Source organism: Durio zibethinus, chromosome 28 (genome assembly GCF_047325235.1).
Source record: "Durio zibethinus cultivar Kanyao isolate XHJ-2024 chromosome 28, ASM4732523v1, whole genome shotgun sequence".
Lineage (NCBI taxonomy): Eukaryota > Viridiplantae > Streptophyta > Magnoliopsida > Malvales > Malvaceae > Durio > Durio zibethinus.
Window position 1 is genome coordinate 9,085,833 of NC_143189.1, and position 20,179 is coordinate 9,106,011.

Genomic DNA, 20,179 nt, shown 5'->3' on the forward strand with positions numbered 1-20,179 from the left:
CATATTTATGTTTTAACCGAACTTAATCAAAAGTTATCAACAAAAATTACAAAATATTACAATTTTAATAGCATATGGAGTAAAGTATTTTATGGGATTATTTATAAATTAGCAAATACAAGTAATTAATATGGGCATAGTCAAACAATCTAACTTTGAAATACTAAGTATTTCTCAACAAGAGGATTCAAAATGAATGAATCAAAATTTTATTAACCATACAAGCTAGTTTAACATTTTGAGTAAAAAGAAGTGAGCTTTGTTGTGATAAGACAACTGTATGGTAAAACCCAGTTTTGAAAAATTATGAATGCAATTTTGCTTCAAGAAGATAACTTATAATTCCCAATAACCCCACATCCATAGATCCAAATAAAAAGTAATCAAATCTTTCTTATCAAATAAATTCCAATCCCCATACTTTGAGCTTAAAATGCATTGGAACCCCATGTTCATGAGTAAGACCCTGTAAAATGAAATTGATCAGAATAAAAGAACAAAGGAAAAGAGAGGACCAATTACAGAATCCGGCCTACTCCCAGAGAGTTTTACAAAAATTAGAATAGGGATTTTATACTATAAACTTTGCCTCGCCCCAATGAAAGATACTGCCCACCACACAAATGTATCTCTTTTTGGCACAACTACAGTGGAGTTATGAGCAATAAATCTATCAGATACATCACAACTCTATCTCTGAAGCTTAGAATGCAGCTAGGGGGAAATATTATTAATTAATATAAAGGTAAAAGTTTAGGACTCCAAAATATGAAATAGGCAACACTGCAATTCCACATATTCATCCCAGATCAAGGGCAGAGCAGTAATAACAGTCAAATGTTGCATGTTGTGATAGCTTTGGTAGATCAGGCAGTTGTTTTAATTCCAGGATTGACACCCAAAAAATCAGTTGAAACATTCTCCCGCAGGCTACACAATTTATAACAACCAAAAAGGATTTGGTCTCTGTTGACTCTGATACATATAAGAGCTTAGGACTAAGCATTACCCAAGCAAGATCCTTTTTTCCACAAGGACTATTGCAAATGGCAAGTTTAGGACAGACCAGATCTAAGGGAGACACCTTTCAACCCTCTGAGGCTTTAGGAGAATTTTCTGGTGTCTTTAGAACAGCAGTTGCCTTACCTTTGTGTGCCATTACAGCTGCACGAAACTCTTCCACTATGGAAGCATCCTTGAACTTCAACGCAAATGTAGACAGCCCCTCTTTCTCTTCACCAGTACTATTCATGCAGGCAAAAGTGATACCTCTCTTGTCCATATTTGTTAGCTTCATATCTGGGTAAAGACTAGCATTTAGAATCAATCTGTAATTTCCTCTGGCTCTCATAAGCACCCTGGCCTTTTCTGCCCCAGTTGTAGAGACATTCACCTTAAGTTCTCCCTTCCCACGCTCTTTCCACCCCCCATCTATGAATTCAAACAGCACAGAATCTGCTGAAAATACCACTTTCTCATTCTCTTCTCCCGTCTCAACAGGAACCTCCTGCATGGCTCGAAAACCACTTCCCTCTCTCTTAGAAACAATTGAAGTCCCTGATGTGTTGAAGAGGGAAGAGTTTCCATTTGTTGAAAGACCAAAACCAATAGATGGCTGGTCATTTTTCAGTCCAAAAAGTGGAACAGAACTAGTAGAACCGTCCTTTGCAGTAGATCCAAACGAAAATGAAGTAGTAGAAAATCCAGTGCCAGCAAGTCCTGTGAAGGCATTCTGGCTACTTGAAAGCTGTTGGAATGAACTCAATGATGCACCTTCTGCAGTTGAATCTGCATTTTTACTACTCTTATCTTTGTTATCTGCATTTACAGTCTTGTCATCTTTCTTGTCTTCATCCTCGGTCTGAACACCACCTGCTGGTTTTTCATCATTGGCCTCCTTTTGTGTTTCTTCATTTACAACATCACTTCCCTTATCATCAGCACTTTCCTTATCAGCAACAGCATCGGAAACTGCCTCATCCTTCTTATTTTCAGACAGTTTAATATTCTCACTTTCACTCTTTGCAGACTCAGGCTCCATTTCATCAGTTTTTTTATCTGACTGCTGATTATTTCCATCTTCAGTCCTTTCAGATTTGTTAACACCAATTTTCCCATCTTCTGAAACTTCTTTCTCACTGGCAATCGGTGCTTCAGCTTTAACCTCAGTGTTTGTGCTGGACTCAGGGCTGGCACCAGAAGTAACAGTTGGTTCTGTAGGGGGGACTAAGCGAATCCCAGAAAAAGGATTAGATGAGGCAGTTGAAGTGGTTTGATTTCTGCGAACTTTGACTATTCTTCTGTTTGCCAACACTTCATCACTAGCCCTCTTAAAAGTTCCGGTCTCTTGTTCAGAAGAATCTTCCTCATCATCGAGACCAGGTTTATCCCGAGAAATTTCTCTTCCAGCAGCCCTCTTCTTTGAAGGTGGAAGGGCATTTTCTGCATCCCCCATTGCAGTAACAAGCAAAGAAACCGAAACTTGAGGACCTTTTTTGCAAACTAGGATATCTGCAGATCATTAGAAATGATATATCCAATGAAATTATCAGGAAAACAAATTAACATGAATCTTGCCAACTCATAATTTTTCATCAAACCAAAATAACTGAACAGTTAGAAATGTGTGTAGGAATAGCTGCAAGAACACAGCACAAAAGTAGTAAGATGGATGCCCAACAGGTTGATGCTCATCACCAAAATTTATTTAATAGCAAAAGATATTTACCAACAAACAGACAATATATACACAGATTTCCACAAAAATCTCATCAAAACCCATGAACATGGCATAATGTATGGCCCAATGGAAAATTAGCACACAAAGACAAACATAAGCTCACAGAAACTTAAATTCTTCTGGTGGTGATATCTGAATACCACCAAAAATGTTATTAATAACGGAACAATCACCAATTGAATGGAAAGAATGTGTATAGCTAACAACTTTTCTTCAAATTATAATGAGCATATAAGTGCTATGGGAAATATACATGGGAATAGCTACATGAACTTGGCAGATAAAGAGTAAAAGTAGATGAGTCTGCATCAATCCAAATAAATGTTTGGAATAGCAAAAGTTATTTTCCAAGTTGTAAGGAAACAAGACATATATCCAAAGTTCCCTTTTAAGATCACATTCAAACCCACAGAAGCATCATCATGCACAGAACATAAACAAAATAATGATTAAAATAAACTAACTGCATAACAGGTAAACCCATGGATACTTGTGATTTAAGTTTCAAAACTATTTTAACCCATCAAAGATATTCTTTGGGTACTCATAGGGCATACATAATTTAATGAAATAAATCCAATGTCCTTCCCGTAGGGAAAAATATTCAAGCACGGATTTAGGTATAGCTAATGCATTCTTTGTACAACTTAATCAAAAGCTGCGGGCAACTGGCCATAGTAGAACAAAGTTGTTGTCTCACATATCACATGCAATCAATTTCACATCAGAGACATCAAACAACTGTACAAGTTGACTTGCACATATAGCAATCTCTCACTAACATTGCCACCACACAATCATCACGATATTTGATTGGAGAAAACATTCAACCAGAAAATAAAAGAAAAAAAGGTTCTAAACTAAGAGGATGACAAAGGGGGAAAAAAGCAAACCACCCCCCCTCCCAAAGAGAGAGAGAGAGAGAAAGAGAGAGATGCTAAGCTCAAGTCGTAGTTAGGTATAACACTATAACTTGAATTCCAGGATGATATCAAATTGCATTTTTCCCCATTATCAGACTAATGAAACTGTCAGCAAATGGTTAAGAATGAAGCAATAATCTTCAAATTAATAGACAAGTCAACTCATCTAAAAAAAGGAAAGTGCCCAATAAATCTTGAACACATACCCTTTCTTCACATACATACATAGAAAATCAAAATCAAACGGGAAAAAAGAATTTAATATTTTGTTCTGGTTCATCAACAAATCCTTGACCAATAACTCTTAAGCACCAGAGAATTATATAGCAGCACAGTAGCAGAATAGTGGCCGCTATTTCGTGGTAGCACCTCTACCCACCACCACCATTTGAGAAAATGCGGCTGTGAATTTTAAACACACTAAATACGGTGCGTTGCAGCCACAAGAGAATGGCATAATGGGGAATAGAAAAAATAAGGGTCCACTATTGCCGCTATCCCCATTTTTCGCCCACATTTCTGATTTTTGAAAGGAAAAAAAAAATCAATTCGAATAAGAATCACATGCCATTGCCAATCAAAACAGAAAGCACATCAACAACAAAAACCAATAATTCAATTCTTAGCCTAACCCTAGAAAGTGAGAAAGAGAAGCCACCAAAAAAAAAACAAATTGCCAGTAATCCTAGATCTAGAATTGAATAAATCAGCGGTAACCCTAGATCTAGAATTGAATCAACTCAATTCACCCAAATTCAACCTTGATCAAGATCAAGTGTTGAAGAACAAGTAATTTGAAGGTAAGAGTAAGTAAAAATTACTTTTTTTTTTTTTGAAAAATTGCTGGCTTGCTGCAAATTGCTTTCGGAAAAAAATCTCTGATGACCGTTCTGTGACTGGGAGGCCAAAAGGCTGTGGGCTGACTGTTGAAATGGTTGGGGAAGGAAGGAGGCAGAGGCGGAGAGAGAGAGAGAGAGAGAGAGAGAGAGAGAGAGAGAGACAAGAAGAAGAAGAAGATCGATCAAGATAACGTAAAGGCTGGACTCTGGAGGAATGGAGGCTGGAGTGTGTCCATATGACATAATAGAATGAAACATATAAACTAAAATGAAAAAAGGCAACAGAATAGAATTCCATATGACATAATTATCAAAGGGGCATACGCAAAGGTAGAGTCAAACAATGAAAGCTAAACTTTAGAAGCAAAAGTTGGCCAACTAGCACAAGTATCAGAACATTTGAAGATTAAAAAAAAACGAAATTAAACAAAGCACGAAATGATTGCAGATTCAATAACAGAACCCACCTATCTGAGACCGGGAAAAACCTTTTCATTAGCATATCTAAATACGAAAATTTTTGGGGGAAAAAATAAGCTAAAAGCCAAAATTTTTTGCAAAGCCCAAGAACTAAAGGATTAACATAAAAAAAATGTAAACTTAAAAGTAAGAATTATTTTTCTTTTTAAACATCAATAGCCTATATAAAAATGACTTCTTTGAGCTAAACCAGAGACAAAAAGAACTAAAAGCATTAACTTCTTGGTATATTCTCCATATATTTCTAGCGTTTTCAAAGTAACCAAACAGGAATCTGACGTTTGTTACGAACTAGGTATTCAATCATATCATGAAAATTAACAAATTCACTGAAAAAAAAAAGAAAAAAAAAAACTATGCATACCCCATTTTTAAAGGCAGAAAAGAGAAAATCTAGCAAGACACATTTATAAAAGGAAAAAGTAAAAAAGAATTCTGAATGTAAGACTTACATAAGACCAGAGCAAAAGCAGACGCAAAACCCTAGTAACAGAGAGACGAGAGAGATCCAAAGAAAAAAAGGTTTTATTATTATAATACTGTTTTTTTAATCTTTTATTCAATTTTTTATTTTGGAATTGAGGTTAAGCGTATGGGCTTGGATGTGGTAGAGTCCGAGGGTTTCATTTCCTATCCTTTTTTCATTTCCTATCCTTTTTCCTTGTCTACTGGTGATCACGCGTCTACCTCTACTTAGCTAGTGTTTGCAGGGACGAAATTTATATAAATTTTTTAAGTGAAATTTCAGAAATTTATTTTTAAAATAATTTGATAAAATTTTTAATAAAAAATTTAAATGAACAGATTAATATAATTTGATATAAAAATTAATAATATAAAAAAATTATTAAAAAAATTATTTATAATTTAAATATAATTAATATTTATTCAACATTAAAAATTTTATTGATATTTTGTTAAATATTTATCTAAAAATATATATCAAATTTATTAATTTTTTTTTTAAATTTTACACATGATCTATATAAGAAAATTTTCAATCTTCTAGTTTTGATTTTAAATTTTTATTTTTATTTAATCATTTATAATAAAAAAAAGTTCACATCTCAAAATTTAATTTTTGGGCAGGGTTTCAGAAATATTCTTTTAACCCAAAAGGAAATATATTATTTGATTTCTATTAGTATTTTTTCGAAAAATAACGTTGATACCTAAAACCGTAAATTAAATTTTGCAGATAAAAATCAATTCGAACAAAATATCCAATCAATCATAGCTTGAAATTTAGAGAAGATTTTTTTATTAAAATTCAAGACCCTCAACTCTGAAAAAAATCTATAAAAATAACTAAAATTCAAATTCGATATCTTCAAATCTTTCTCTAGCATCAATTAACACTTTACTTTTTTAATTTTAATTATAGTAAACCATTAACTCACACTACTACAGAGTTTGTAATTTAATAAAGATCCATATATGACTTCCATTTCAATTTATCTGGTTTAAAAACAGGTAATTTTTAAGAATTCAGATGCCAAACTAGCCTCAAAGTTCACCTTTGACAAACAAATACACTCAGAAAGTAATACTACAACTAATGAAGTAATAAACTAAGCAGAGTATTCGTTTAACAACGAAAACCGCTTTCGCCAAATTCCAGGTTTTCAATGAAACTATCTTCCGGAAGAAGAAAAAGCAAGAAAGTGATGTTATTGAACAATATTCTGCATTTTATATATGTTTACAGTACAAGCTTCAAATGAAGAGAAAAAAATCCCCACTTTCCAACCAGAAGATTAAAGCCAAGGGGAAACAAGACAGTATCTAAAATTTAAACAACATTCAATGGGCAGAATTGGGTAATCATCACTAATTCTCAATTTTTTTCTACATTCACAATGGCACAAGAACAAATATTTAGGACAAAATGCCTCAAAAGAATATGCTAAGACTCAAGACAAGCAACTAAAATCATAATTTGAAGCTAACTGAATACTTGTATATGCCCCCACCCCCCCAGCCAAAATTCAATGTGCTTGAGAGATCCAAACCACCAGAAATGCAAGACAATCAGCCTTTCATATGTCACATCTTTCTAGCTTCTAGTTCAAAATCTGCTAGTTCCAAAAAAAAAGTTAACACAGTAATAATGATAAAGTGAACTACACTTCGTGCAAAAAAATTATTTGTGGCTTTTCCAGAATAATTAAAACAAATCATAAGTATCTCCATTCCAATAAGTCAGAATCTGGAAAAATAATTCTTATCCTATAGAAGCACTCCATTTTGATTTATTTGGAAAGGAACACATGCTACAACTGGAATCCGGGATATTGGAGAGATTCACTGTAAAGATAAAGATGTATGCACACCTTTAAAGGGCAAACTTAATGAGACAAGCAAATGTGTACTTTGCCCTAACCTAAACTCAGGCATGTGTCAATCGAATTCTAACCAGTATAACTACTAATACTTTCTCCTTTTAGAAATAATAATAATAATAACAATAATAATAATAATAATAGTTTCTCACCTTAAATATGTGTGCTGAGTTGAGCTCGAACTGAATGTCTTCATGGAACCTAGTGATCTGGTGTAAGCACTGCCAAGAGGGGAAAGAAATGATAAAAAGTAAGAATCAAGGCATGGCAGAATAAAAGAACTGCCAAAAACACCACTGCAAAGAGAATATGACAAATTTTTAAGACTCACATTAATATTCTATGGCATACAGAAAACAGAAACATTACTAATTTGATGCTAGAACACAATAAATTGATTGCACAAACAAAAAACTGATAAGAATAGTTACAGGGAATATGAGGGATCAGAAGCCAATTACAATAGACATCAGATTAACTTGATCTTGCCAAGTTTGGGACACAAATTTGTCAATACGAGAAAGATAGGAGCTATTAGCACTACCATATTTTACAAAAGTCAAGACTGCATTTAGGAAGCATTAGAAAACATGTACACAATTCCAAATGGTAAACAAGATGAAAACATGTCAGGAAAACTGTTTAGAATTTAGCTGACAGGAGTGTTAAAAATTAGTGGTTGCGATAAAACAAATCATAAAAATGGAGTCAGAGAAGCCTAAAAGAGAAGGGTTAGAGATAGCATTTTAGAAACAATTAATCACCAGAGACAAAATTTCGATTTTCACGCTGCCCAACCAATTGCTTTTAGGCTGACGGGGTTCTTTCGTTATTTGTACCCCACTCTTCTTCTGGCTCGTTACCATTAACGAGTACTGCACCATCATTAGAATCAGCATCCACAACAACAGCCTCCTCTTGGCTACCCTCTTCTCCGTTCTGCTCATCTGAATTCTGATCATGTCCATTTGGTTCTGCAGCCTGTGACACCCACCAATAAAGGACACAGACAGTAAATTCAGACCAGAGTTCTGAACCACTCAAAATAGTTCCCATGTTTAATAAGTTGCCGAATTAAAAGAAAAATATATACATATGGATTATATACCTCATGTTCAAGGTCACCATTTTCGAAAGGCTCCTCATCCTCTATTTGCATGTTTCTGAAAGCCTCCACAAGTGTCATCTGCGATCTATCAGCATGGTTCAAATAGTCCGCTGCAGGAGGATAAATACCTCTACAGACCAATTGAAAGTTAACAACATATCCATGTAAGACAAAAAAATGGGATGTGTCAACCACAAGCCTTTGCAACCAAAGCAAGTGGTACAAAAGATCTTTGAGCAACCAAAAAAGTCCAAACAACCAGAATCTGAAAATGATTTGTTCAAAGAGATCACAGAAAAGCAGTAGCAATAAATAAACAGAAAGGAAGCCTGTCTGATACCTTGTTTCTGCCACTTTAGATTCAACAGAAAGAGCAAGTTGCCAATCCTCAAACAAGTTGGGATACTCTTCAGGATCGGCCAAAGATTCAGCAGCTTTTGGATTAACCTGCAGATGACATAAAAAATAACATCAAATTAATAAGTAACAAGTAATAAAGAGTTAGGGCAGGTAGTTTTTGAGTAGGATTACAAAGAAACATGCAAGTCCAACAGATTCACATTGCAAGAGTACAAAGAAGTTAAATATCATCGCACTTAGAATAGAAACAAAAAGATATTCAAACTGCTCCACCACCAATGACTTATTAAATGAAAAAGACTCCCAACAAGATTCCAGCAGTACTTTACTGCTGCAATGTTTGAAAAAAAAAAAAGGATAAGATTGTTTTCCTTAGCTTTCAGATGTAAAGCTCTATAAGCAGAATTTCAAACCAATCTTTTCCAGCAAAATATCAAGATGTTATATAATAATATTAATCATCAACAAACCCAACAAAAAGGCAAGAAGTCAAGCAATATGAGTTTACATCTGGGATTGGGGGGGGGGGGAGGGGATAGATATTTTGACAATGGTATTCAGGACAATGCTGAGCACATACAAAACTCATGCACAATAAGTTTAGAAAGTAAAAATAGCAGGCAGAGGAAGAATAGTGATTTATATTATTGATTAGAGAAACCCAATATTTTGAATCTTGTAAAACTATTCAGAAAACGAAACAAGTGGAATGAAAATGAACAAAAGGTTATGATAACCCAGCTCATAAAGAACAAAGCAGGAAAAAAAAACACCCGAGAAACAAGTAATGTAACTAACCTTGTTGAGGTCTTTTCTCCAAATTGCTACTATCTTGGAAACCTTGCTTGGAAGATAAGATCGTGCCATCAGAGCAGCCTCTGGTATCCTATTGCTGCAAAAGGAGTACCTCAATATATCCGTAACTATAATGACATGAACAGCAATCTATTGCTTCAGGTACTTGATTGAGGAATTACCTTTCCACCAAAAGCTGAAGGCAATCCTCCAATTTACCCAACATAAATAAACACAGGAAAGCAACATTGTTCTTCCCTTTCTCTTTGGAAAGGGACGCAAGTCTTGATATTCCTTCAGCATCTCCCAAAGAGGAATAAAGCAGCAATAAACCACTCAGGTCCATTGCATGCGTCATGCATTTCTCAGCCATTTCTAGCTGCAATGGCAAGTTTGGCATAATTAATAGAAATGATTCAAAAACAAGCAGAGAAGGCACTTTCCAAAACTAACAAGCATATGACGTGTATGTCCATTAAGTAACATTAGAACAAACAGCTAGTGCATATAGTAAAATTCAAAATCCACATCAGAAAACTGTAATGTACAACAACCAGCATTAAGCAAGACAATATGCAAAAATAGAAAAGGTCATCTTACATTTCATTTACCGGTTAAATTACCCACAAAGACAAAGCTCAGACAAAGAAATAATTTATGGAAAGACAAAGCGTTTTATTCCTACATCCTCATGAAAGATTTCATTCATGGGCAAACACATTGAACATTTTCAAATTGTGATTGACACCAATATAGAAGCAAGAAGCTACTAAGAAAAGTGTTGTGAGAATCAAGAATGACAATCATAACAGAGAGAAATGGTACTGCAACAAATTTGGAAAATTAGAGAATACTCAACACCTTTCCAGTGGACATAGCCAATTCTCCCAACTGCTTCCATTTAGACTCGCTCTGAACTTCTGTTGCTATTTCCTGTACAAAAAAGTATGAATCTCTAATGAGGATGGAAAATTTGTTAAATGGCACAATCAAAGCTTAATACAAAATGGAATATATCACTCGAAGATTCAAGCAAAGAAAAGATCTAAGAAGTTGTACTTCCATTCCCAAACCAATTAAACAACTTTCTTACCTTAGCAATCTCTAATTTGCCAAGCTGTATTGCAAGCTCAAATCTGTAATCAGGGTCTGTAGCTACTTCTAGAGCATCTTCTATCATACCTCGTGATTCCAGGAAACGAGCCACACTATCAATCAAAGTAAAACCATTAATTAGATCCAAAAAATATTTCAATAATCACAAATTAAATACAGAGAAACTGACCATAATAAAATCTTAAATAAATAGCTTTAAGGGGGAGGGAGGGGAAGGAATACCCAAAGGTAAAGGGACAAGCCTTTTTGAAAGCTACTTATGGAGCAGATTAGCTTTGAAAATTCTAAGTTTCTCAACAAATGGAGATATGACAGAGATATTATCATAGATGAAAACAAAATTCCAACCACAAGGGACATGAATATTCAGCACAAAATGACTAATCAAGAACCAAAAATTCAAATGTAGGAATGAAAGAAAGGAAAAGGATAGGAGAACAAATGAATTCTACATCTCCAACAACATTTGTAACAATTGCAAGAATACTGGAAACATGAACAATAATGTCCTTTGAGAATGGAAGGAAAAAATTTTTAAGGCGTATGCATACCTATTATGGTGCTCTTTAGGAATTGAAGGTAATATTTCATTGGCCCTATCCAAGTCTCCACGCATCACAAGAGTCTTATACTCAATCAGGCTGAGAAGTAATGTGTATCCAATAACACTGTACAATATGACACAGAAGAGGGCAAATAGACATTAATAATGTATTATCAAAGCAAAACTTAATGTGCATTTTGACGACAAAAGTAGCAATCACTGGCTGACTTACTTAAACTCTTTGTCTATCAGATACACCCGACTTTGACTAGCAAGATATCCCAACAAGTACATAGGACGGTCCAAATGAAACATTGTGGTCACCTAAAATCATCACATCATCAAATGTTACCATCAAAACCTACAAAAACTAATGGATAAATGTATGGAATACTTTCAAGCCGAGGATAAGGGAACATGAATACCTCTCCACCAACACAATAATTAAGTCTCCACGAAGAATTGTTGTAAATGAAACAGTCCCCAACCCAAATGCCGGTCCTGACACGTTCATTGGTTTCATGAAGAAGCTCAAATGCATCCTCAACTCCTTGTTCATCAACTGGTCTTCCACTATCCAAGTAAGATTGAACTGCATCCCGCTGCAACATGAAAATATCAAATTCAGTTCTGCATAACTGTAAGAAAGCTAGCATTTAACACACAAAAGCAGAGTCAACTCTGCCAAAAGATTTTGCAGATCTAAGAAGCAGATTACATTAAGGAGACTTACATTGTACTTTAGGATATAGAAAGATGTATCACTGGCAATTGCCACCAAGTCACCACTATCAGCCCAGTAGAGATTCTGACGTTTTTAGTAACATAAACAAAAATGACATTTAGGAAGCAAGGTAGCCAAGAAGAAGTAAATAGGTTTTACATAGCTATTTTTGCTTACTTTCACAGTAACATCAATTCGACGAATCAACCTGCATTCAGCCCAATCATAAAAACAAATAAAATCATTGGAGCACATTGCCAGTAAAGTGCCCCCAAAAATACGCTCAGCAGAGAAGGTTGGCCGGACACTCCTCTTTTCCTGAAAAAGTTAAATCTCTGTCAATACCACTACATTGTAAAAATGAAACTTGAACATGGAATTAGACAAAATTCCTTAACAATCATAATGGAAACTACCATAATACACATAATAATTCATTAATCATAATTATATAGACTTATAGAATAGCCAGTCAATTTGTTTAAAAATAAAAATTTTCTTAAAATTTGAAATCTCCTTCCCTACCCAAAATTTTATTCATCCTATTAAATCCAGCTCTCTCCAACCGCAATAGATCTGTTGCTTATAACATATCTTTCAACAAGTGAAAAAAAAGTGTGCATGCACACAAATTTTTTTGTATCAAGAAATATATCTTTTAACTTTTAAGCTAAGCCATCTAAATGACAAAATAGTGCAAACCTGGAAATTTTTGCTGAAAATCTTAACCTTTGATGAGCTTTCTCTAACAACATACTCTCCATCAGATGACCAAGCAAATTCCAATGCTGATCCAAATGACCTATTTCTCCACGCCAAAGCTGTATATATGATGTACTCACCATCTCCACAGACAACAACAAACCTCCCATTTGGGTTATGCTTTAAGCTCTGAGAAGAACAAGTTAGAGTGAAGGTTAAAAGGTTGTACACAAACCCAACCATAAACAAAACTTACAAAAAAATAAATCAACATATTTTAGAAGTGACCCTTAATCTTATGCCCAAATTCATTTAAATGAGGCTGGAAAACATCAACTCACTTGAGGGTATAGATCACAAGTCCCCAATTCCTTAACAGCCAAGGGCAATCTTTCTCCATCAGTAACCTAAGAATCAAAGAAAAGAGCTTATACCATCACCTTAAGGAGAAAAATCCAATATTAAAAGTCACGCCATCAATGCAGCAAGAGAAATACATTTTACAACAAATACACTACCTCAAACTCTGCTCCTACACTCTTAATATTCACAGTTTGAACTTCATTGTGCTTAGCCCATATGATTTTCCCACTGTTGTCCATACTTGCTACAGGTACTTCACGACCAATTTTCACCATAATAGTTCCTTCATCATACCCAATCACAATCCTATAAGACAGATATTAGTAATAGTAGTTTTAACCGTAGCTGATTAAGAAGTAAGAAGTGTCACATAAACTAATCAAGAACTCAATTCAGAAACGTGATATCATCAATTTAAATACAAAAAGAAACATACAACTAAATAAGTCAGGTCAAGTAACCTAAAAGAATCACAGCTTTAATGGATTTCTCACATTCTTTGAGCAGATACTCTAAACTAAATGAAAGGCACTATTTTAGTACTTAATGTCCAAAAATTGATGCTGGCATTTAAGTATAAATAAACAACCTAGAAAAAAGTTAAAATGAAAAGAAAATAAACATAAAGTGTGGCATGTCTTATCCAAAAGAAATTACCTCCGTGAACCTTTCATATATCCAATTGCCCAAACTCTCTCAAGACCATAATTCAATGTATTTTCAAGCCTGAAAACAAATGAATTGGTTAAAACGTCAAAAAAGTTGAAGAATTCAAAGATATCATTGCATACATCAAAGACTACTAAGATCAAAATATCTTAAGAAAACACTAAGGTTTAATGCAAGTAAGGAAGAAATATTAATTGTTAAGCACCAATCTAGCTCTAGAACATGAATTCCTACATCTATCTCAATGATTCTCAAGCCAACATTTTGTACAATCAAAAAGCATTTTCACACTTTTACCAACACAGGACTGAGACAGGAAGTTGAGGAATGAAGTGGAGACTTGAATTGTTATGCAAAAACAGAACCAGATAACATCAGACTCACCACAAAACAAATGGTCACCAGAAATTGAAAGGGGTCAGCATGCCAAACTAGAAATATTTTCTATCTCAATAATTACCTATAAGTGGTAGCATGCCAGATACGAACTGTCCCATCCTCAGAACCAGTAATAATAACTGGAAGTTCGGGATGGAAACAAACTGCAGAAACATTGTGTGTGTGGCCTTCCAATGTCTGAACACAACTTTTGGTTTGGTAGTCCCACACCTGCATCCATGGTATTTATCAGTGAATAGTTCTTTTAACATTTATTTATGATCAAAAGCTATCAGAATACAAACGGTAAAACTAGCCGTATACCTTTGCAGTGTGATCATCAGAACCAGTGATTAGATAGGGCTTATCCCCACCTGTAAAGTAATCAACACAATTTACACCTTTCTGATGAGCATCCAAAGTAAAATTTGGGTCGGGAGAGCCAAGGTTCCAAATCTAGAAATTTCAAATAAAGCCAAGGCAATTTTAGTATGGGCCATACCAAATAAAGTAAGAAATATAGTGAAACAGTTACAAATATAAAGGCCCTTTATACCTTTATGGTACGGTCAAGTGATGCACTGGCAAAAGTGTTGGTGTCTTTGGGATTAAAAGTCACTTGCATGACATAATGGGAATGTCCCTCAAATATTTGAGTACACACCCAACCCTTCTCCCAGTCCCAAAGTTTTATAAGCATATCATCAGATGATGACAAAACATATGGAAGAGTAGGATGGACAGCCACACATCTAATGTAATCAGTATGTGCCTCAAATACTTTGACCTTATCCATGGTGTTGTAATTGTATACACGAATAAACATGTCATCAGCTCCAGCAACAACCCATTGTTTGCGTGCAACAAACTTGGCTGACCTAACTGCAGATGCAAGATGTTGACTTCAGAGAATGGTAATGACTTCATCATGATGAAAACAGAAATGGAAAAATAGTATCATCAGACCAAGATAAGTGCACCATAATAACAGATGAATTCAAACCTGGCAACTCAGTGACCTCGAACGACTTAGCCATGGTCTGTGCACCAAAGACAGTTAAAGTTAACACTATACAATAAGTGAAAAATCCAAATAATTCAAATTCAACATATCATACTACTTAACTAACATGTTAAGAACTCAAAATTTTATACCAATTAAATTCCATGAAATTACTAATAATTTCTATAGCCTTATATTATGAAATAATTATGTCAAAGTGCAAACAAAAATGTATTGTTCAAAAAAGAAATAAAAAAGAATAAGATACAAAAAAAAAATTCAGATAAAGGAAAAGCCATATAGATAGTGCTAAAAAGATCCATGTCCTATGTTCCTTTGATTTAAGAAGAGTTTTATGCTAGTAGCTGTACATATAATATAGCAATCATAGATTAGACTAAGGATGATAGTTTAATCAGAAAATAGAACCAGATGAGAGTTGTACAGTCTAAAGGTTTTGGGTTAAGGTGCAGTGTATGGAGTGCAATTCAATTAAATTTAGATATAGAAATAGTGAAAATGGAGTGAAAATTAATGGTTAAAAAGTTTGAAAAAGTGAACTATTCCATCAATGAGGCTCCAAGTTCAACTAGTCCTAAGGAAGACTCAAAGGGGATTTTACTCATAAAATTAGACTAATTTAAATGAACAGAGAGGTGCCAGAAGATGCTCTATGATTGTAAGATACAACCAGTACCAAGTCAAAAAGTCATAAGTACAGGACACACTTTATGACGCTTAGTGATGAACAGCAAATGAAAATACATCCACAAGATGAGTCAGACTAAAATGATAAGAACTGCCGATCATAAAAAAAATGGTGGAATAAGAAATGGAATTAATGCTAAAAAAGAGTCAATTCAAGTAGCACAATTTGTTTTATCTCAGATAAGCAGCAAAGGTCTAAGGTTGCTCTAATATAAAGGAAAATTTCAATCCAACTAAAGAGAGGGTAAGTTTTTATGTCACACTTTTTGGTGCAATAACTTAAGCCTTTTTTTTTTTTGGGAATAAAGACAACTAACAGTTAAGTACCTCTAGATCTTTCAAAAAGAATAAAGGCTTGGATCAAGCAGAATGGACAAAAACTAGCCCAGATTAACGCTTACTTAAACTAATTAACATAAAATCAAGCTCTATAATTAACTTTTCAAAATTGATTTTTTCCGTCGCAACTTAAAATATTATTATTGAAAAAAGTGTTAAAAAAAAGTAAACAGGATAGTTATTTAACTAAATTTTAGATGCTAATTGTAACCATTAAATATGTCCACTTATTCACCCATTCTTCCAGATTCTGGCATCCCACTAGCATGGAACATGGCAAAACTTCTACTTTTGACAACCCTTATTACAATCAATAAAATCCCCATACCTGTGACTGGTAGTTCCAGATACACACAGTTCCGGAATACAAACTTGCTAGAATCCTGCAATAACAATTACAAGAGATCACATTTAGTCTTCACGCTTGAAAAGATAAAATTCAAATGAATGGGAAACTGAAAATTCAAATGAATGGGAAACTGAGTAAAGGGTAGAAATTACCATGGTTCTGTTGGATGGAGATCTACGGATTTTACTCTCTCTGATCTTTGAGCAAGTTTCCTCTGATGCAAACATCACAATTAAGAACATTACTCACAAAATTTGCAAAACATTCAAGCCAAAAGTAATAACAAGATCTAATCCGCACATAGAACTGAACTCAAATTAAATGAATAACACGTACCTTAATTTCGAGTCTGAGCGGCTGTTAAACACAAAAACAATACAATTAGTCGAAACCAAACAACAGATCTTAAATCAAACTCATTCAAAAAGGCAAAAAATAGCAATTCAAAATCGCCACATTCATATCAAAAAAACACACGCCAGATCTCAACTATATTCAAATCCCTAACTTTTAGGCTATGTGCATAGTGCTGAAAGATAACAAAAAAAGGGCGACATCGCACAGCTAGTAAAACTCAAATCAAGCACAATTCAAAAATCTTCCCATTTCCGATTCCATAAGAAACAGAAAATTGAGAATTGAGTGCAAATCAAAGGGGATTTGAACCAGATCTAAAGCGGAATCAAACAGATCAAGAAACTAAACTCACCATTTTTGCAGATAAAAATTAAAGACGAAGAAGCTACGGATCGAGATCGCGGTTTTGGGAGAAACAGATCCAGAAAGAGAGAGGGTTTTTTTTTTTTGTAATGTAATAGAGAGAGAGAGAGAGAGAGAGAGAGAGAGAGCCCTTCTCTGCGTGTGTTAATGTAAAGAAGCAATGAATAAGAAAGAGAGAGAGCGAGGAGATGCTTTGGAGTCAAGGGATAGATTTACGGAAGTGCCACTCACTGCTTGGTTGAGCTACGGTATATTCTGTCTCAGAGTAAAAGGTGATCAACTGTGACCGATTGTTCTGATGTGTTTGAAACGGACGGTGGGATTTTGAGGATTATGATAGCTGTGAACAACGTGGTAGTAGGAGTGATCGTGACAACTGGCCCGTTAGAATGTTGGGCCATTAGTGGATCAGGTTTGGGTTGGATTTCTTTATTGGGCGAAAATTACGACTTACTTTTATAGTTTTACTAGAAATAGCCACCTGTGGAGGGTAAATTATTTTTCAGTCAAAAAGTTTTATTATTATTTATTAAATTTTTATCTTTGTTGAATATATTTTTAATTTTTATAATATAAAATTAATAAATATTAAATTATATAAAAATGTTATAAAAATATTAAAATTAAAATATATAGTGTTATATTTTTAATTTTTTATATTATATTTTGAGCGTTGTATTTTTTATTTACCATTTGATCAAATATGAATTTCAATTTATTGTAGTTTATAAATTATTTTGTAAAAATATTATAAAAAAATAAAAATAATTTAATTTTTTATTATTCTTTTAACATTTATATTTATTATATTATATTTTTTATTTTTTATTTTATTATAGTTATTTAATATGTAATTAAATTTTATGTAATTAATTTAATATGTAATTTAATAGAGATATTATAGTAATTTTTATAAAATATCACGTGACAAATTTTCATAAAGTGATGAAAATGGCATTTTAGAAATTTAATATATAGTTAATTTATATTATATTAAAATTTAATATGTATTTTAATAAAGCATTATAATAATTTTCAAATAAAATACCAATATCAACTTCTTATGAAGCAATCATATGAGTATTTTTGTAATTATAATAAAAGAAGCATTATAATAATTTTGATCAATTATGATAGGAAAAATATTTTTTAATTATAATAAAGAGATATTATAATAATTTTGATCAATTATAGTAGAATGGGCATTATAGTAATTTTGGATATGTTTCAACTCTTAATCAAATAATCAAAGGAGTATTATAGTAATTTTAGTAGAGGGTTACTTTAAATAGATTTACTAAAAATAGCCATTTTACTACGCTGACATGAATTATTTTTTGTCAAAACTTTTTTATTATTTATCAATTTTTTATTATGAATATATTTATAATTATTTTAATAAAAAATAATAAATAAAAATATTATAAAAGTATTAAAACTAATATATAGTATTTCATATATTAAGATTATAGTTTTTGGTCAATTTTTTATACTATAATTTAAGCATTGTATTTTTATTAATCATTTGATCAAATGTATGATTTTCAATTTATTATAATTTATAAAATTTTTGTAAAAATATTTTAAAAAATAAAAAATAATTTAATTTTTTGTTTTTTTTACATTTATATTTATCATATTATATTTTTGGCCAAATGTTTAAAAATACATTTAAATTATAATTCAATTATCATTTAAATCCTTACTATTTTATTACAATCAATCAAATCATTAATCTTCTATTTAACTCAATTGAACCCTTAAATAGATTAGAATCTAGTTACATGTCAAAATTTAATCAATCAAACCCTAAATTATAAACAATTGAACTCTCAAAGGATTTAGAGAAAGAAATAAGAGAGAAATTAGAGAAAAAGAAAGAAAAAATTTTAAAAAAAGTTTATTTTATTTAATTTTCACATATATTAATTCATCATGTAATAATTTTTAATCTATTCTATTGATATCACATAAAAATTTATTTTAGTTGGTAAAAAAATTAACGATATTAACTTTTTTATCTAAATAAGGGCTTAATTAAATGTAAATAAAGGTTGAAAGGGTTTATTGATTACAATAAAAAAAATAAGAATGTAGATATTTTTTAATTATAGTTTAGGAACTTTTTAATCCTTTAGCCGATATTTTTTAAATTTTATTTTATTATAGTAATTTAATATGTAGTTAAGTTTTATGTAATTAATTTAACATGTAATTTAAAATATATTATATTAATTTTTATAAAATGTCACATATCAAGTTTTCATGAAACAATAGTAAAAGTATTTTAATAATTTAATATGTTACTAATTTTGTATTATGTTAAAATTTAATATGTAATTTAATAAGAGTATTATAATAATTTTTAAACTAAATGTCATATGTCAACTTTTTATGAAACAATCATAACAGCATTTTCATAATTATGATAAGAGAGGCATTTTCGTAATTATGATATGATGTCTATTATAGTAATTTTAGCCAATTATGATAGAAGGGATATTTTTCGTAATTATTATTAACTTTTTAGGTGAGATGATGATTCAAGAAAAAAGTGAATTAGATTTCTCTAAATTCTTCTCAAATAATGATTTCAAGATAATTGAATGATGGATTAATTCAATAAGTACTTTTGATGAAAATATGATGCAATTAATAACAATTAATGAATCTAAAATCAAATTAAACAGTAATAAATGTAAGGAGATAGGGACATAGAAATCAAACATAATAATTTATAAAGGTTCTGTCTTTCTCTATAAGGCACTTACGTCCTTTCTTCTTAGTTGTTCACACCAAGGCTTCAATCCACTAATTGAAAAAAAAAAAAAACTTTTACAAGATACATACCTATCTTGTACTAAATTCTTATCTTTTTTCTTGAGGTTGATATAGCAATATCTACCTTTACAATATCAATATGATACTTTACCTTTTACTTACAAGATAACTTAAATAATTTTTACAAACTAAAATA

General features: G+C 32.3%; 2 protein-coding genes across 5 annotated transcripts; both read right to left on the reverse strand.

The window, feature by feature from the left end:
* Positions 1–451: 451 nt before the first annotated feature.
* Positions 452–7,544, reverse strand: LOC111281405 (nuclear pore complex protein NUP50A-like). 3 transcript variants are annotated; one of them, XM_089757545.1, is made up of 2 exons: positions 7,477–7,544; positions 452–2,511 (listed from the first exon to the last, which is right to left on the reverse strand). In XM_089757545.1, the coding sequence occupies exon 2, from the start codon at positions 2,453–2,455 to the stop codon at positions 1,088–1,090; it is 1,368 nt and encodes a 455-aa protein (XP_089613671.1). In that variant the 5' UTR covers positions 2,456–2,511; positions 7,477–7,544; the 3' UTR covers positions 452–1,087. The 3 variants fall into 3 exon arrangements, with proteins under 3 accessions (XP_089613671.1, XP_022724889.1, XP_089613670.1); XM_022869154.2 differs by lacking the exon at positions 7,477–7,544 and adding an exon at positions 5,435–5,677; XM_089757544.1 differs by lacking the exon at positions 7,477–7,544 and adding an exon at positions 4,485–4,883.
* LOC111281401 (coatomer subunit beta'-2) lies at positions 6,627–17,341 on the reverse strand. 2 transcript variants are annotated; one of them, XM_022869147.2, is made up of 26 exons: positions 17,192–17,341; positions 16,819–16,839; positions 16,635–16,696; positions 16,462–16,516; positions 15,087–15,123; positions 14,640–14,965; positions 14,408–14,539; positions 14,166–14,314; positions 13,694–13,762; positions 13,192–13,342; positions 13,015–13,080; positions 12,674–12,862; positions 12,149–12,289; positions 11,981–12,055; positions 11,673–11,849; positions 11,480–11,571; positions 11,255–11,371; positions 10,681–10,795; positions 10,449–10,520; positions 9,770–9,966; positions 9,591–9,684; positions 8,773–8,879; positions 8,433–8,562; positions 8,089–8,305; positions 7,477–7,545; positions 6,627–7,057 (listed from the first exon to the last, which is right to left on the reverse strand). In XM_022869147.2, the coding sequence occupies exons 1-24, from the start codon at positions 17,192–17,194 to the stop codon at positions 8,132–8,134; spliced, it is 2,751 nt and encodes a 916-aa protein (XP_022724882.1). In that variant the 5' UTR covers positions 17,195–17,341; the 3' UTR covers positions 6,627–7,057; positions 7,477–7,545; positions 8,089–8,131. The 2 variants fall into 2 exon arrangements, with proteins under 2 accessions (XP_022724882.1, XP_089613669.1); XM_089757543.1 differs by having other exon boundaries at positions 8,433–8,697.
* Positions 17,342–20,179: the final 2,838 nt, after the last annotated feature.

Bases quoted from the DNA above. Each gene is read 5' to 3' on its own strand.
- LOC111281405 (XM_089757544.1), bottom strand. From the start codon at position 4,800: ATGGAATTCTATTCTGTTGCCTTTTTTCATTTTAGTTTATATGTTTCA. The intron at 2,512-4,484 runs GTAATTTTTACT...AATGATCTGCAG, and splicing joins ATTTTTCAAAAAAAAAAAAA to ATATCCTAGTTTGCAAAAAA.
- LOC111281401 (XM_089757543.1), bottom strand. The intron at 14,966-15,086 runs GTTTGAATTCAT...TTGCATCTGCAG, and splicing joins CGAGGTCACTGAGTTGCCAG to TTAGGTCAGCCAAGTTTGTT. The intron at 13,343-13,693 runs GTAATTTCTTTT...TCTGTCTTATAG, and splicing joins TATATGAAAGGTTCACGGAG to GATTGTGATTGGGTATGATG.